This window comes from Indicator indicator, chromosome 11, assembly GCF_027791375.1.
Source record: "Indicator indicator isolate 239-I01 chromosome 11, UM_Iind_1.1, whole genome shotgun sequence".
Taxonomy (NCBI): Eukaryota; Metazoa; Chordata; class Aves; order Piciformes; family Indicatoridae; genus Indicator; species Indicator indicator.
Genome location: NC_072020.1, coordinates 8689944 through 8704737, shown reverse-complemented (window position 1 = coordinate 8704737; position 14794 = coordinate 8689944). Strand labels below are relative to the sequence as shown.

The 14794-nt window shown below is 40.4% G+C and overlaps 1 protein-coding gene across 1 annotated transcript in view; it reads right to left on the bottom strand.

Moving 5' to 3' along the window:
- Positions 1-4161: 4161 nt before the first annotated feature.
- ANO10 (anoctamin 10) overlaps positions 4162-14794 on the bottom strand; it is a 72740-nt gene continuing 62107 nt past the window's right edge. Inside the window, exon 12 of the mRNA XM_054384811.1 lies at positions 4162-4440. Within this exon, the coding sequence (XP_054240786.1) occupies positions 4405-4440 (36 nt within the window). The 3' untranslated portion in view covers positions 4162-4404. The remainder of the gene's footprint in view (positions 4441-14794) is intronic.

Genomic DNA, 14794 nt, shown 5'->3' with positions numbered 1-14794 from the left:
GGACAATCTCAACACAGAATTTTAAGAGTAGCAGTATAAATAAGCAGAATTAACAAACAGAAATATAAAGATTTCTCACCAAGAAAGAATCTGTGTGTGTGTGCGTGTGTTAAGAGGGTACAGGTTGCTTCCAGCAATGTTGGGCTCTTTCATTGTATAAACATTCATGGTGTGTGACAGAAATGGAAAATGCAGTTAATAAAAGTGATGTCCTGATTGATGCATAACTGATGATTTGCATGTCAGTGCAGTTCATTACTCCTGGGGGGTCACTGTTCACAGGCCAGCACCAGCTCCCAGCTGAGTCCCCAGGCTGCAGCTCAGAGGAGGTCAGACCTGCACATGGTGGGATCACATTCTCAGTCTTGCAGACATTAAACAGCTCCTACTGAACAGTTCGCAGAACGGGTAATAAATTAAAACAGAAAGTAGTAGAAATGTAAGCTCACACTTTGTGTGTGGATGTATGGTAGTTTGCAAACTTGCAGTTCTCTTGCATAGATCAATCGTGGTTGGCATCTGCTAAAATAGCTTCAGAGTGATTTACATGATTTCATAAACTTTGCAACACTTTTGATACCCTTGTCCAGCTTACCATCTTACTAAACCTGGTGCTGTTCTGGCAGCTTGTGCCTGGCAGCTCTGTATTCCAACAGGCTTCAAAATGTCAGTGAAAATATTTTCTGTGCATGTGCCCAAGTCAGCCACGTGAGCCTTGGCTGGATGTGTCACCCATTCCTGCAGCAACCCCTGGGGAAGGTAAGGAGCTTTTACTTGTGTTGGGGTTTTTCTTTTTATGTGAGACATGATTGGTTGTTTGCATATTGGCTAGATTTGCCTAGGTGGTATGTAAACTAACAGTTGTTTTTTTCATGTGAAGATGTATGCTAGTTGATGTTTCACCAGTATGGATTGAATGTTTATAATCCAAACTACCTACTGCTATTCTTCTTCACAATGTAAAATGGGTAATAGCAAAAAAAAAAAAAAAAAAGGCAAAAAACCCCCAACAATGTGCTGGCCAGGTCTAGAAAAATCCCAACATGGAGGGCCAGGGATGAACTGGAATGTCCCAAACACTGGAGCCAACCAGGCCACCTGACTGCCTTTCCCACAATTAAACTTCGGTAGATGAATCAGAACGGATCTGTCACTAATTCCAAATTAATAGTTGCTTTTAGTAAAAGGTGTTTGAGTAATAATGCCTTGACATGACTGGGCTTGGGAAAGCATAACAGTAAGGCACTTGTTTAGTTGCCTGCTGACTGAAACCAGCCCTGTTCCCTTACAGAAATCATGCAGGTCCAGCCTTTGGAGAGACAACACGTTGTTGAAGCATTGTCTTTGCTGCTGCATGAACCTGCTCCCTACTTAAATAACTATCTAAGCCTATGCTTCAAATGTAAAATTCTAAGTGCTTCAACAAGCTGGCTCAGTTTGACCTACCTCTGTATATTACAAATGACATCAGTTTCTTCATCTGGGGAATCCTGAATTAGTGACAGGGTGAAAGTCTATTATATGGGGGTGGGAAATAATCTCTATTTACTGTCTTAGCTAGTAGAAGGATTATGTCATACAAAAAACACCATTATACTTGACAGAGGAGTTGTGGAGTTTTTGTAAGGCCTTCACTAGCCTCTCAGACATGCCATGTCAGATTTCCTTAGCAATTAATTTCAGCAAGCCCTTTTGTAACATCTCTGTTTCTTCCCTCTTGCTATCTCTCTCTTGAGAAATACAGTGGAGGCAGGAGGGAAAGATCTGTTTTTCACTCTAGGCTTATGCACCACAGGCACTCACCTTGAGTGCAGCCAGGCCTGGGAGCAGTTGGGCTTGGCACTGCAGCTGTGGATGCAGGCAGGAAAGGCTGATGAGTTCTCTTGCCCATGCCCAGGATCACCCTCATCACACCACTGGTGATAGATGCTATTACCACTGTTTTATATCAAGCAGCAGAGTGCAAAGAGATCCCCTCTTTCTAAGGACCACCAACCATCAGCTCCAGCCTGGTGCTGGCAATCACCCCTCAAACTCCTGGATGAGGTATGTGAGAGCTTTCCTGGAGAAAACACGGGATGGTCACAGGTATGGTCCTGTGACCTATGGCTTTGCTTATTTGAATAAGAGAGTCAATTCAACAGCTGCAACTATTCCTGAATGAGATTGATTCCCTCAGATCTCCATAGGCTAAAATGCCTGTCTACTTGCTTACAGAAGAACTTTCCTCATGTAACCATTCCAGTATTTTCCTCTCCTGCTCTCCCAAGTTCACAGAAGGTGCTACAGCTGGGCACATGCAGTAGAGACCTTGAGTCAGCAGCTGCCTCCAATCCCTACAAAACAAAGGATTTGCATACTCACAACTCTGGAAGGTCGTAATTCCTCCATACCTACTAGCTTTAGGTGAAGAGTCCACATAAAGAACAGTATTATCCCTATTAAGAGAAAAGGAAATGCAGCACAAGTAAAGGAGCTTGCCCAAGGCAAGGGTAAGAGCTTCTGTTACTTCTGTCACTGCCTACTTGGACATTTTCCTGCTAGTCCACAGAACACAGGAGAATGGAAAGACCATAAGGATAACTACTCAGTTTTACAGAAGCCTACTTATTTTTTTTTCATGGGCTTACAGTTGAGACAACTCAATTTTCCAACCCATCTTAGAAAGTTATTCCAGACACCTGATGCAATTGCCATCCGCAAAACACACCTGTTCTAGATCCCAAAGCACCTCAAATTATTAGACCAATGCAATCCCTTCAAAATGGCTACAACAAGCTCATAAGAATATAGTGCACCAGAAACCCATCCCATAGATTTTTCTTCTTTTGAACTGTTCACTCAACACATTGACTAGGCAGCAAGAGCATGACCTGAGCAAAGGGGAGCTGCTTCAGATCCAAGTGGGCAAGCAGCTGCAAAGCTGGGGAGCTTTCACAGAGAATAGGCTGGTCCCCTCCTCAATCTGGGGAATCACTATAGGGCTATAACAAGGGTGATGTATTTTCCTCAGAGATCACTTCTGAATGTTCAGGGCAGAGCTTGGGCAGCCACAGTCCTGCCATGACTTCAGGAGCAGGCTGTGAAACAGCAGCAGCCCATGAGATACCCCTGAAAGAGCAGTTGTGTGGGGGGACACAGTGGGAGAAGCAAAACCAGAAGCAGCTGTAGCACAGTTTTGCTCCTCTTCCCAAGGGAATGGAGTAATTACTTACTGGGTCACGATTGCAGCAGTTGCAGAAAAGCTAATTTTAAATTCCAGACAGAATACATTATTTTGGCTTAGTTATATTACTCTCCTGTGGGGGCCCTGTGGCAAAAGTCTGAAATGTGCAAAGTAGGCAAATACCTTAATTATTGTAGCAGCAGATTTTTCTAAACAAAATCCCAGCAAGTACTGCATATATCTTAAGTTATACCTACTGAAAATGAAGGTCAAAGCAGGAGAAAATAAACTGTCTCAAGGTTGCAGGATCAAAACCTGTAGACTTTGGTTCTTTTACTGTCAGAAAAGAATGAAACGTTACGAAAACTTCTTTGTGTGCATGTGAAATCCAAGAAAAATAAATTCACTACACACACAAGTGCTGGCATATCAAGGATCAAGTTTAATTGGTCTGTTACAGTCAGCTCATTTAACCACAAGGTCTGCTCATACAATACTGCAGTTCAAGAGCCAGGGAAGTGATAACAAAAATAATGTAAATTAAAAAATAAATACACTTCATAAATTACTGATCAGCAAACTGTTTCCTTATGAGTGCTTTTTACCTGGTTTTTAGCAAGCTTTTTAGCTGGGGCTTATTTAGCTAAGTAGCACACAGGAGTATATAATGCATACCTTATAACACTTATGTTCAACTGTATCTCAGATCCTGTATTTCATTACACAATCTATAAAGTATTTGAACTCATTTGCTATGCACAACCAGCAGCTAACAAGCAAGACTTACAGGATTGATTAGCTGTAGTAATAAAGGAACAAAAGGGGGGAAAAAACCCAAAGGAATGGTACACTGTGAATTAAATATTAAATACTAATACTAAAAGTCTAACCTCTTTCTTTTCTAACACAGTTGCATCTGAAAACTCCAGTTAGCTTCTGGAGGCCTGCTCACAGGATCTGCTTTCAATCACTTCAAGCACAGCGAGTCTGGCAGATCTCACAGCCTGACCTAGCATAAGCTGGAGTACTTTATTTGGTGTTAACTTCACAAACAGTTGCATAGAAGAAAAAGTGCAGGAGAAAATACCTTTGTTTATGGTGTCTGGCAGTATCATATAAGCAGGTGCCACCTACTGAATAGATGGTAGAGTGCAGAATCTGAGAGCTACACATCATAAACAGTCGAGGAGTGCTCGCCTTCACATGTGACTGCTTTAGTCATCCTTGTTCCTTTGTGTTTACTCCTTCAGTGACTCAGAGGCAAGCTTCATTTGCTGTGAGAGAAGGGGGGAAAAAAATCAAAACAAAAGGTATGCTAAGTACAGTGTTTTCATGACAAGTTACACAAAGCAGCAAAACCTGAAACCAGGACACTTCTGAATCTGAATAATAAAACTACAAGAAAAAAAAGAGAACTGGAGCTTTGGTAGTTATAAAAACAAAACCTTAAGTCTGTTATGTCTGACTTCTACTAATGACACAGTTTTAACAGAGGTGGTGTTTTTTCCCACCAAAAGATTTAGCAAATGATGATGCAATTTGTATGTTAAGGAATTCTTTTCATGATGAATAATGCCTTACGCTGAAACGACGGGGCCCAACAGAAGCCAAAACTCCTTATCCCTCAGGCTCATGCCCACGTTAGGCACCAAAAATAATGAATTGTAACAGTGTGAGAGCTGAAATCCCCCCACACCAACAATAACCAGGCTAAGGTCAGTCTGGAAGCAAATGAAAGCTGTGTTTACAAGCAAATTTACAATCTATGCTGAAATGCAATGAATATGTACAAATAGACACAATTCACAACATTGACAAATATGCACAATCAACAGAAAAGCACAACCAAGCTCCCTTTGCTTCCCCCAGGGGGCCTCCCCCCTCAGCCAGAAGGAGTTCCCCCAGACCCCCCTGGCAGAAGGCAAAGAGTCAAGAAGCAGAGAGGCTGTTAGACTTAGCTTGTCAAGGTCAGTGTGTTATCTTCAGCCAGAAAAGAAGAAGCAGACAGACAGAAAATCAAGCAAGCAAGCCAAGTCCCTGACTGCCCAACTCCCCAACCTTGTTTTGAGTTGTAGTTCTTATACATTTCTCTCTCTCCAATGGAAGTGTTTAGAACAATCATTATTTTGCTTTCTTACACCCAATAGTGATTTATTTCCATTCCTTCACCTTCTCTGCTTGAACTTTGTGAAGAAAAATTAAAAAGGCAGTCTTAAAACCATCACAATGTCACCAGAGATATTTCAATTTGAAATCAGGATAACAACTCCCAGCATCAAAAATACCTGCTGAGTAAGAGAAACAAGAGCCACTCTTGGAAGCTGCTTAATAGAGAGGATGTTTCATAACACAGAATTTACAGGCAGTGAGAGCAGAGTGTAAGCTGTGCCAAAAGTGTTTCTCACACATCACCTGGGGCTATCAGCTAAGAGTCTTGCAATGTCCGGAAAGATGGAAACCACCCTAATATAGTAAGAAACAATTACAGTGACTTACATCCCCCAAAACTGAGATGACAGTCAAAGGAAAGAGACTATAGAATCATAGAACATTCCCAGGCCAGAAGAGACCTCCAAAGGTCATCCAGTCCAACCTCCACACAGTCAGCAGGTACATCCTCGACTTGATCAGGTTGCCCAGAGCCTTATTAAGCCTCACCTTGACTATCTCCAGGGAAGGGGCCTCAACCACCTCCCTGGGCAACCTGTTCCACGTTCCACCACTCTCATAGTGAAGAATCTATACCTGTCCTTCTCTATCTGGAAGCCATTGCCCCTGGTCCTGTCACCACAGGCCCTTGTAAACAATCTCTCCCCATCCTTCCTGTAAGCCCCCTTTAGGTAGTGGAAGGCTGTCATTAGGTCTCCCCAGAGCCTCTTCCCCAGGCTGAACAACCCCAGCTCCCTGAGCCTGTCCTCATAGCAGAGGTGCTCCAACCCCCTGATTATTTTCGTGGCCCTCCTCTAGACCCTCTCCATCAGGTCCATGTCCTTTCTACATTGACCAGATGGAGATCAGCCCGAAGGACAGGGTTAGGAGCAAAAATGAAGAGATTCACAGAACTGCTGCAATTCAGGAAGCCATAAGGCTAATGTCCAGGACAACTGTCACCTTTAAGGCAATTTGGCATACAAGGAAAGAAAAAAGCTGGACATGAAAAAAATGTGAGCAATCACATGAAGAAATAATTTATGCAGCTTCCCACTTGTAAGCAGCTGCGAAGTTTCCACATCGCCCACCTAGTAGTGGATGGATGTGTGCTCCTAAAGGACTTTCTTTAGGTTCTTGTATGCTTGCATTTGATTTCATACCAAGAGCCCAGTACTGACAAGCTGTTGAACCACAAATACCCAATAATGCTATTAAAAATCATATTTGGAAACTGCAGATACAACAGATACTTTTCTTCAGTTTCTGTCTTGTAACATAAAGATGTTAGATTGCTCTAACAAAGCACTTTAGAACTAGTCTGTGCCTCAATCCATTCCAAAACATCACTCTGCATGATAAAACCCACCTACACTAACTCCCCTTTCCCATTTTTACCTGTATTTCCATGCCATCTATAAGGGAAGTAAAATTAGTTTGTGATACAAATATTTATATGCTTCTCCATAGCAACAGTGCAAAATAAAAGCCACGGCTAAATGCTGAAACGCAGATTCCTCTTCTGCATCCTGCTTCACTTATTTAAATGTCTGTATAAAAGTACAGCTTCTTCATTAAAGTGACTTCTACCCCTATTGTAAAAACAGTAAAATATACAGAAGACAGCAACTCAGTTCACCAGATTCATCAAATTCAAACTTATTCTCTTATTTTAAATGACCTTCCCTGTTGTGATCACACAGGGATTAATGAGGACTGTAGAGAACTGGAAAGGTATTTTTGTTCTCTGATTTCTTCAGGGCTTGCCAAAGCCTGGGAAAAGAAAACGGGCACATGACTATTAGTGATGACTTGATAGCAATCTGTACAAGTGCAGCTCCTGTCATTTATTTTTGAAGGCCCTCCTCATTTTAAATGAGCTAACCTTATGCCACTATTCTCTTATGCTGACAAATTTCCCAGCTCCTTCTGTGGGCCAGTGAGGAGAAAAACCTCTTAAAAAATAGCTTCACATACTGCCATGGCACACAGAGCTTGGGCAAAACCAGTGCAAATGCAGTCATTTATGTATTTCAGGAAATGAATCATAAGCAATGTGAGACCTCCAAGAGCTGCATATTTAATTTCCTTTTTATAATTTCTAATACCAAGATATATTTCACATGACCTGGCAAGCACCAGGCTTCCCTATGAGCTATCACTTTGAAAAGCAACATGTGGTGGCATCATTAGACAGTGAAAATTCTCTGCCAAGTTCAAGCTGAAGAATTTTTAATTTTTCTGTTCTTTTACTGTGAAAGGAAATGTTTCTTTTTACTGGAAAAATATTTCTCTAGGACAACAAAAAGGAAAGGGAGTGTGTTTTGTTTTTCCAAATGTACATTTTCAGACCACCTTCCCCTTGATGGCCCAAGCAAGCTCATTAACAAACCTGTGAGACTGAATTAACTACTCTTCCATCCATCTCTGGAGACTTTCAAAACCCTCCTGGATGCATTCCTGTGCAGACCACCCTAGGTGATCCTGCTTTGGCAGTGGGGGTTGGACCTGACCATCTCTGGAGGTCCCTTTCAACCTCTAACATTCTATGATTCTATGAAAAAGACATTTCTTTGCAAGCTTTAAGCAATATTCTTAAAATACAGGAAAAAAAGAGGTGTTAAGAACTTATCAATCTACTTTTCAAACATAATGGCAAATAAAAGCAATGCTCAGTTGAGGGCTGCTGAAAGCCTCTACACTAGCCAAAGCCATGGCTGGCAAATGACAGTTACTAGTGAAAGGCTTCTGTTTCTGTTTTGCAAAACAGGTGGCTGGTGCACTACAACTGACCACACAGTCCTGCTCCCTAGCAAGCTAGGCCTGGCTCTGTGAGGCACTTAGGATCATCTCTCTCTCTCTGTGGCTGGACCAACTTAACAGTCTGTTTGATGCAGCATGCTTAGCAAAAGCAGCCAATGCATGCAATGCATAACTGAAGAATGTGCTTAATATTTATTGCAGTGGGGCCATAGTGTAGTTAAACCTAAAATTCTACTCTTAGGAATTACTCTATTTCTATCTGCTGTAACGGAAGAGATTTGCTATTTCCATTTTATTAAGCTTAATTTCTTTGTAAATTATACATAATATAATTAGACAGTGCTTGCACTAAAAAACAGCAAAAATCCTTCACTGTGATTAAGAAATAGGTTTTACCTATTAATTAGATTTCACTATATTTCAACACTAAATTTTCTGACAGCACTTTAATAGAACATGAGAGATGCTTCATAACACAAATACAGTTGTGTACCAAGCCTGGGAATCAGGCTACTGCCTTTGTGTGCCAGAAACAAATTTTAGTACACAGGGTATGGACTGTAGTTATCAAGAAGAGGAACTCCACAGTTAGAGGGTCTACAGAAGTCTGATCTCACCATTTAGTGCTATGACCAATACTACTTAGTATATGCAAGTGAAAGAAACAGCTACAAACACAAGCTAACAGCAACACACAGCAACATCACAGAGCTCAACCAAAGCAAAATCAGTTCAGTTGCCAAGGGATTTACCCCTGTCAGTATTAGGGCTTTGTTCAAGCCACAGCCTTGCTGGAAATCCAGGACACTTCTCCACAGCATAAGGAGAACCATGGCCTATCTTCAGCCTCAATCCCTGTGCACAGAGCCCACAGAGGGTGAGATGCTTTGCATCTCGTTCTGCGCAGCAGTGCTGCGCTGAGCATTACATTGCATGCTCCAACATAAAGCTTCATTCCACCCCTGCTGAGAAGTGTGAGCTGCCTTGCACAAACCCTATCTTGCAAATCCATCTGTGACCTTCTTTCTGCATGACAGAATGACAGAGATAACCCAGCAATTCTGCTGTTAACAGTGCTCATTTCACACACACTCATAGCTCAATCAAACACCCTCAACTTTCCTGTATGGTTTCGATGGGACAGCCAACAGTTTATCAAGTGACTAACAGTCTCTGCATTCCTCACTTCTGGTTGTCTGTTTAATGTTGATTTCTTGCTCTTGATGAGCTCTGTGACATCTGCTTAAGAACACTGTTATTTTCCAGTTATGCTTGGTCTTGGCAAGCCAGCCTTTAACTACTCTTAATTTTACCACTGCATGCGTTAACACCAATTGACAATTCAACCACAACCTGAGGGAAACAAGTTTAAAAAAAATAAAATGCACCTAAAAGTGAAAATAAGTGAAACCAGGAGTTAATGACTCACTGGTGTGGTGCCTTTCTATATGCATGCTCAATGTACACCTATGTTTGTATGTATGGAGACATGTAAACAGCCATATAGTTAAATACAAGAAGATAAAATACTTCCAATTAGCCCCTCAAACCTTTTGCTTTCCCTGTAGTCACCCTGTAACAGATCATTAACACGTTACTGCTTAAAGAAAGCATAGTGTAACATGGTAACTTTCCCACTTTCTCTAATTTTAATATGACAACATGATGGATATGCATATAAAAATTATTCTTTCATAATGGTGTAGTCACAAAGGGCATTGAGCTCTATGTTGACAACTGCAAGAACTCAATCAAGTTAATCTCAATTAACTTTATGTGCAAGTACCAGCTGGTTACAGAGAAGCAAATTAACACCAACTCAAAAAAAAATCAACATCTAATATGTTATTCTGTTTAGAACTGTAAAAGCTTAAAATGAAATGGAAAATCGTTCTTGCAGATTATCATGGTGGAAGGTTGTGGTCACTTCATATCTAGAACCACAATGCTCCCCCTCAAGGCTTTCACATATGGCATTGAACATCCTCTGCAAGAGGACCAATGGCCCTGTGATGCTGCAGACCAGAGAAAACAGCTCTCTGTAAAGAAAAGCCAGACACGAGCACTAACCAGCCAAAACACTGATCTCTTGAGGACCTTCAGAATGGCAATGGCACCACTGACAGAACTGCTTCTTCCACCAAAGACACCTGTGAAAAGGCAAATTCCCCTTCTGGCCAGTACCCTACTCCTTAGGAAAACTATGCATGTATGGAAAGAGAGGCAATTTGCTTTCCCTTAGTTAAACACCAGGCTAAACCTAAGTGTTGATCAGTCACAGGCACTGATTTGCTTTTAAAAATGTGTTTAAGTTGATATCTATCTGATCAGATAAAGTCACATACCTACTCAGATAAAGTCAATTACTCACATCAGTTATGGTGGATTTATGGTTTGAGCTGCTTCAGGAAAGTCTTGAGCTAAGTGCAGGCAAGAAGGATGGGAAAATGTTATGGGGAAATAAACATTAGCCCTGCCTTTTGCTCGGTCCTAGGCATCTACTTATTGCTGCTCTGAGGCCTGGGCTAGAAAAACCCTTGATTTCACCAACCTTACACAGGCAACACACACACATAAGGCCTCACACAGCTTATGAAACATGCCACTTCCATTGAAGATGCACAACTGGATACGAAGCACTACTCTTAAAGAACTACAAAAGCTGTCAAATAAGCATGTAGGAGAGTCAGAAACATATTTGAATTAGCTTGTACAGATACTTTGAAAACTAAGAGAAGACTGATTTGCTGATTTATAACTCTGCATTTCTTCAAAATGAGTACAGTTATAACAGCTGACACAGTCCTAAATCATAACAATACTTATACATTACTCTGCAATGCCTATAGCAATTTTAAACAATCTAGTGAAAGATAAAGGTCTGGTTTCCTTGAAGGCAATGGCAAAGTTCTGATCTTATTCAGTCATGCCAGACTTTTCCTTTATGTGCTTCCCAGGTTACAAGTGAACAAAATTATTTCCTTTCCCCCCGCCCCCCCAAACAAATTAGCAGGAAAAACCCCTCTTTGCTTCATGTTCTTTACTGCATTTGCTCATAGTGTAGTGCTCATTTGGTAAAGCTCCTGTCTGTTTGCTTTTTCACTACAGCAATAAAATACTCTGTATGTTACATCAATGAGTACTGCCATGCAGTAAGTGCTCTTCCTCCACAGCCCCCTTCTCAGAGCCATTTGCATTGCTGTCAGGGACTCTTACAAATGATTGTGGTTTTCTGCCTCTAATACTATCTGCAAACTCTTTGCAAAGAGTTATGAAATTATTTAGTAATAGAGATAAAGCTATGGAAAACTAAAGCTGCCTAATAGCTACTATTTTCAGGCTGAAGAGATGTGATAGTTAAGCAGCTTTGTACCACGAGGATGAACAATGAGCTGTAGATATGCTAAACATTAGCACACACTCTCTTTCTGAGAGCTGCCTTAGAGTCTTGGAACACCCTACACTATATAACTGAGCAATTACAGAGAAAGATTTTAGATTTAGTTTGGAAAAAAAAAATAGGAATTATTTTTTTTTCGATCCCATAATCCCAGGTTATCTGTTAACTTTGTGAAAACAATACCACGTGAACATAAGGAAAACCTTCTTCACTGTGAGGGTGACAAAACACTGTAAAGGGATGCCCAGAGAGGTTGTGGAGTCTCCTTCTCTGGAGATATTTGAAACCTGCTTGGATGCATTCCTATGTGACCTACTCTAGGTGATCTGGCAGGGGGAGCTGGACTAGATGATCTTCTGAGGTCCCTTCCAACCCTTAATATTCTGTGATTCCAAAGGCATAAGCTGATCACTTGTATTATATAAAATACATATACATTTATAAGAATTTATTTAAAGAACATTCTAATTTTTAGGTTTAAAAGAAACCATATTAAAATAAAGCTGTTATCTTCCAAACAAAACTTGAATAATTGCAAAAAAGGGTAAGCATACTGAAATTATTCTTTCACTTCTTCATCATGAATTTTGTGTCCATGCAGCCTTTCCATGCACAGAAAAAGGAAATTCTTGTATGCCTTGGACACATTCCTCCTTACTATCTCTGCTTTCTGACTTCTGTCAAATATTTTTGCTGGCCTAATTAAAGCATTTATCTTCCTTTCCTTATTTATTTCTTGTTGCTTCCCTGTCCTATATTCTGCTGTCCTAATTGCACCCTCTGCCTTAAATTTTCAATTCCAGTTTCTTCAAACCAATTGCTCCCTTCTGCATCTAAATTCACTAGTTGGGGTAAGGGTCAAAATTGCTGGCAGAAAAACTGCCAAGAGGACTGGCCCTGGAGGCTTGCAGGTCCCCAGTGGGAAGAGAGCCACACTCCTCCTCCCACTCCCATCAGCTGCTCTGCTTTTCAGGAGCAGTGGGAAGGAAAGGAAGAACAAAGCACTACTAAGGCAGCCCCAGTTTGCTGCTCTGCTGTGAGGGACTGAATAAAGTCTGGCAACAAACTGAAGCCTAGAAATAAGTATGTTGAACAGATAGATACTGCTTCAGTTCAGCCAGTGTTCTAGACTGACCTTCTTCTTTTGCTTTGATGGAAATGAGAGCCAATGGTGCCAGCTTCAGCATGCACTGAGGGATTAACTATTGTGATTCCTGTAAAACTGCCATGCTAATTTAATTCTATCAGACCTCAGGGCTTTGCTTTGAAATGTTTCTTCAACATTGCAAAGTCCTTTTACTGGGTACCCAGGTTACCAGTACCACCACATTCCTATTTCTCAATTTTAATCTATCACAATAAATACCTTATCTAGCATGTGACCACAAATACCTACAATGATGTCTCTTCAACACATTATTAGCTGTAGCACATTACAACTTTGTCCTATTGCTACAGAAACACCATACCACATTACTACTTGTCATAAAATGTGCTGTCTTACAAATTTTACAGTAAGGCCTTTATAAAATAAGTTGTTGCATCTGTCAAACAGAGCAGATTCTAAAACAAATTAAATAAACAAACACAAACAAAAACAAATAAACAAAACCAACAAACAAAAACAAACCAAACAAAAACAAACCCAAAAAACACCACAGGCCTGTAAGTGCTGTGAAAGGACTTTAAATAAAAGTTTAATACATCATATGACTTTGCATCAGTACAGTGAGTTAAATTTATGTGATGGTATAAGATGGAAGGTGAACAAACTTCCACTGATCCTTCAGGGTGAATCAAATATGCAAGCTGGGGCAGGACAAATAATGACAAAACATGAAGAAGTTGCAGAAATCCATTTTCTGCACTCTGAATTTGATAACATGTCAGTGCTCATATGTTCATGTTTCCTTTTTGACACTGGAGACAATCAGAAAGCATGGAGTGAAAATTCCATATGCTGAGTCAGAACCAACAGAACTGCAAAACCTGTGCCAGTTACATCCTTTCATACAAGAAAATTATAACTGTAGCAAAAGATTTCTTCAGTAATCTAAGGCATGTGCCTCTCACATAGAGAGTGTTTCCTTTTCCAATAGTTACCAAATGTCTGTCCTTACCAAACTGTAACTAACCTCTCCATGACCCCAAAGATAACCAACTTCTTTTTTTCAAGAGACAGACTGATTAATTTGACATCTCTCAAATCAGAATCAGGAAGGACTGAGAGCCTCAAGGAATGTATCTATTTAGCAAGTTTACTACTCCTTTATATAATAGGGGTGCTCTTATCTTTTGAGGAAATCTTAAAAAGCTTTAAAAAGAAGAAATCTTTTGAAGAAATCTTTAAAAGCTTTTGCTGATAAGAAGCCTCATGCTTCCAGGGAAACAGAGTTCCTTTGGTTTTCAATTTATTTCAAACTAGTCAAGCTAAAAGGGCACCAATACAGAGCTTCTCTTCAACAAACGTCCAGCAATCCCTGTGTTGTTTCAGGCAGCCCTGCACTTCCAAGAGCATGAGAAATTGTCTTAAACATCTAGAGATGTGTTGCTGTCCAAGCTTTTTCAAATCATCTTTTGTCTTCCTAGGTCACCAAAAGCAGTTCACAGGTAGAACTGTGCAAGGCTTTTAGAACCTGCATGGCCAAGCAGACAGTGACCTGTTTATGTACCTCAGACATCCAAAAAGACCTCTGGGGCAGAAATTTAACATTTGCACATTTTTATAGAGAGATAAGGCAACAGAAGTTCTAATATGAGTAAGCACTCTAAGTGTTACAACTATATAAAGATTATGAGATATATATAGCTGCAAAACACACAATTCTTTTGTCCCTATGTCTGATCTGAACCTTAAAAACCTGAGTTTGCTGAGCCATTCTGGCAGGTGTACAATCTCCTGCATGAGAACTCCCAAAAGAGTTAGGAAGACTTTTTTAAAAGCTGCATTTTTTTCCTGTTTCTTTCAATCAAAAGCTGTGGAGTCAGTATGCATGCACATGTCTGCTAAACCTCCAAAATATTTTCTTTCCATTGAAATTTAAACTCCTCTTTACACATCTTTGAAGGAATTTTGATTGGTCAAATCTGTGAAGGTGTGATCACCCAATCTGGACATCATCAGAGCAATATTGCTGAAAATACATCACAGTTTTGCCCTATGCTATGCAGCCCTAACAAAACCTCAAGAACGAGAGCAATCTCATAGGACAAAAAAAAAAAAAAAAAAAAAAGGCAAGTGGAGACTGTAAATAAAAAAACAGAGCAACTAAATACTAAACTTTGGATTCTCCAAATGCTTCTCAGAAAAGCAAATC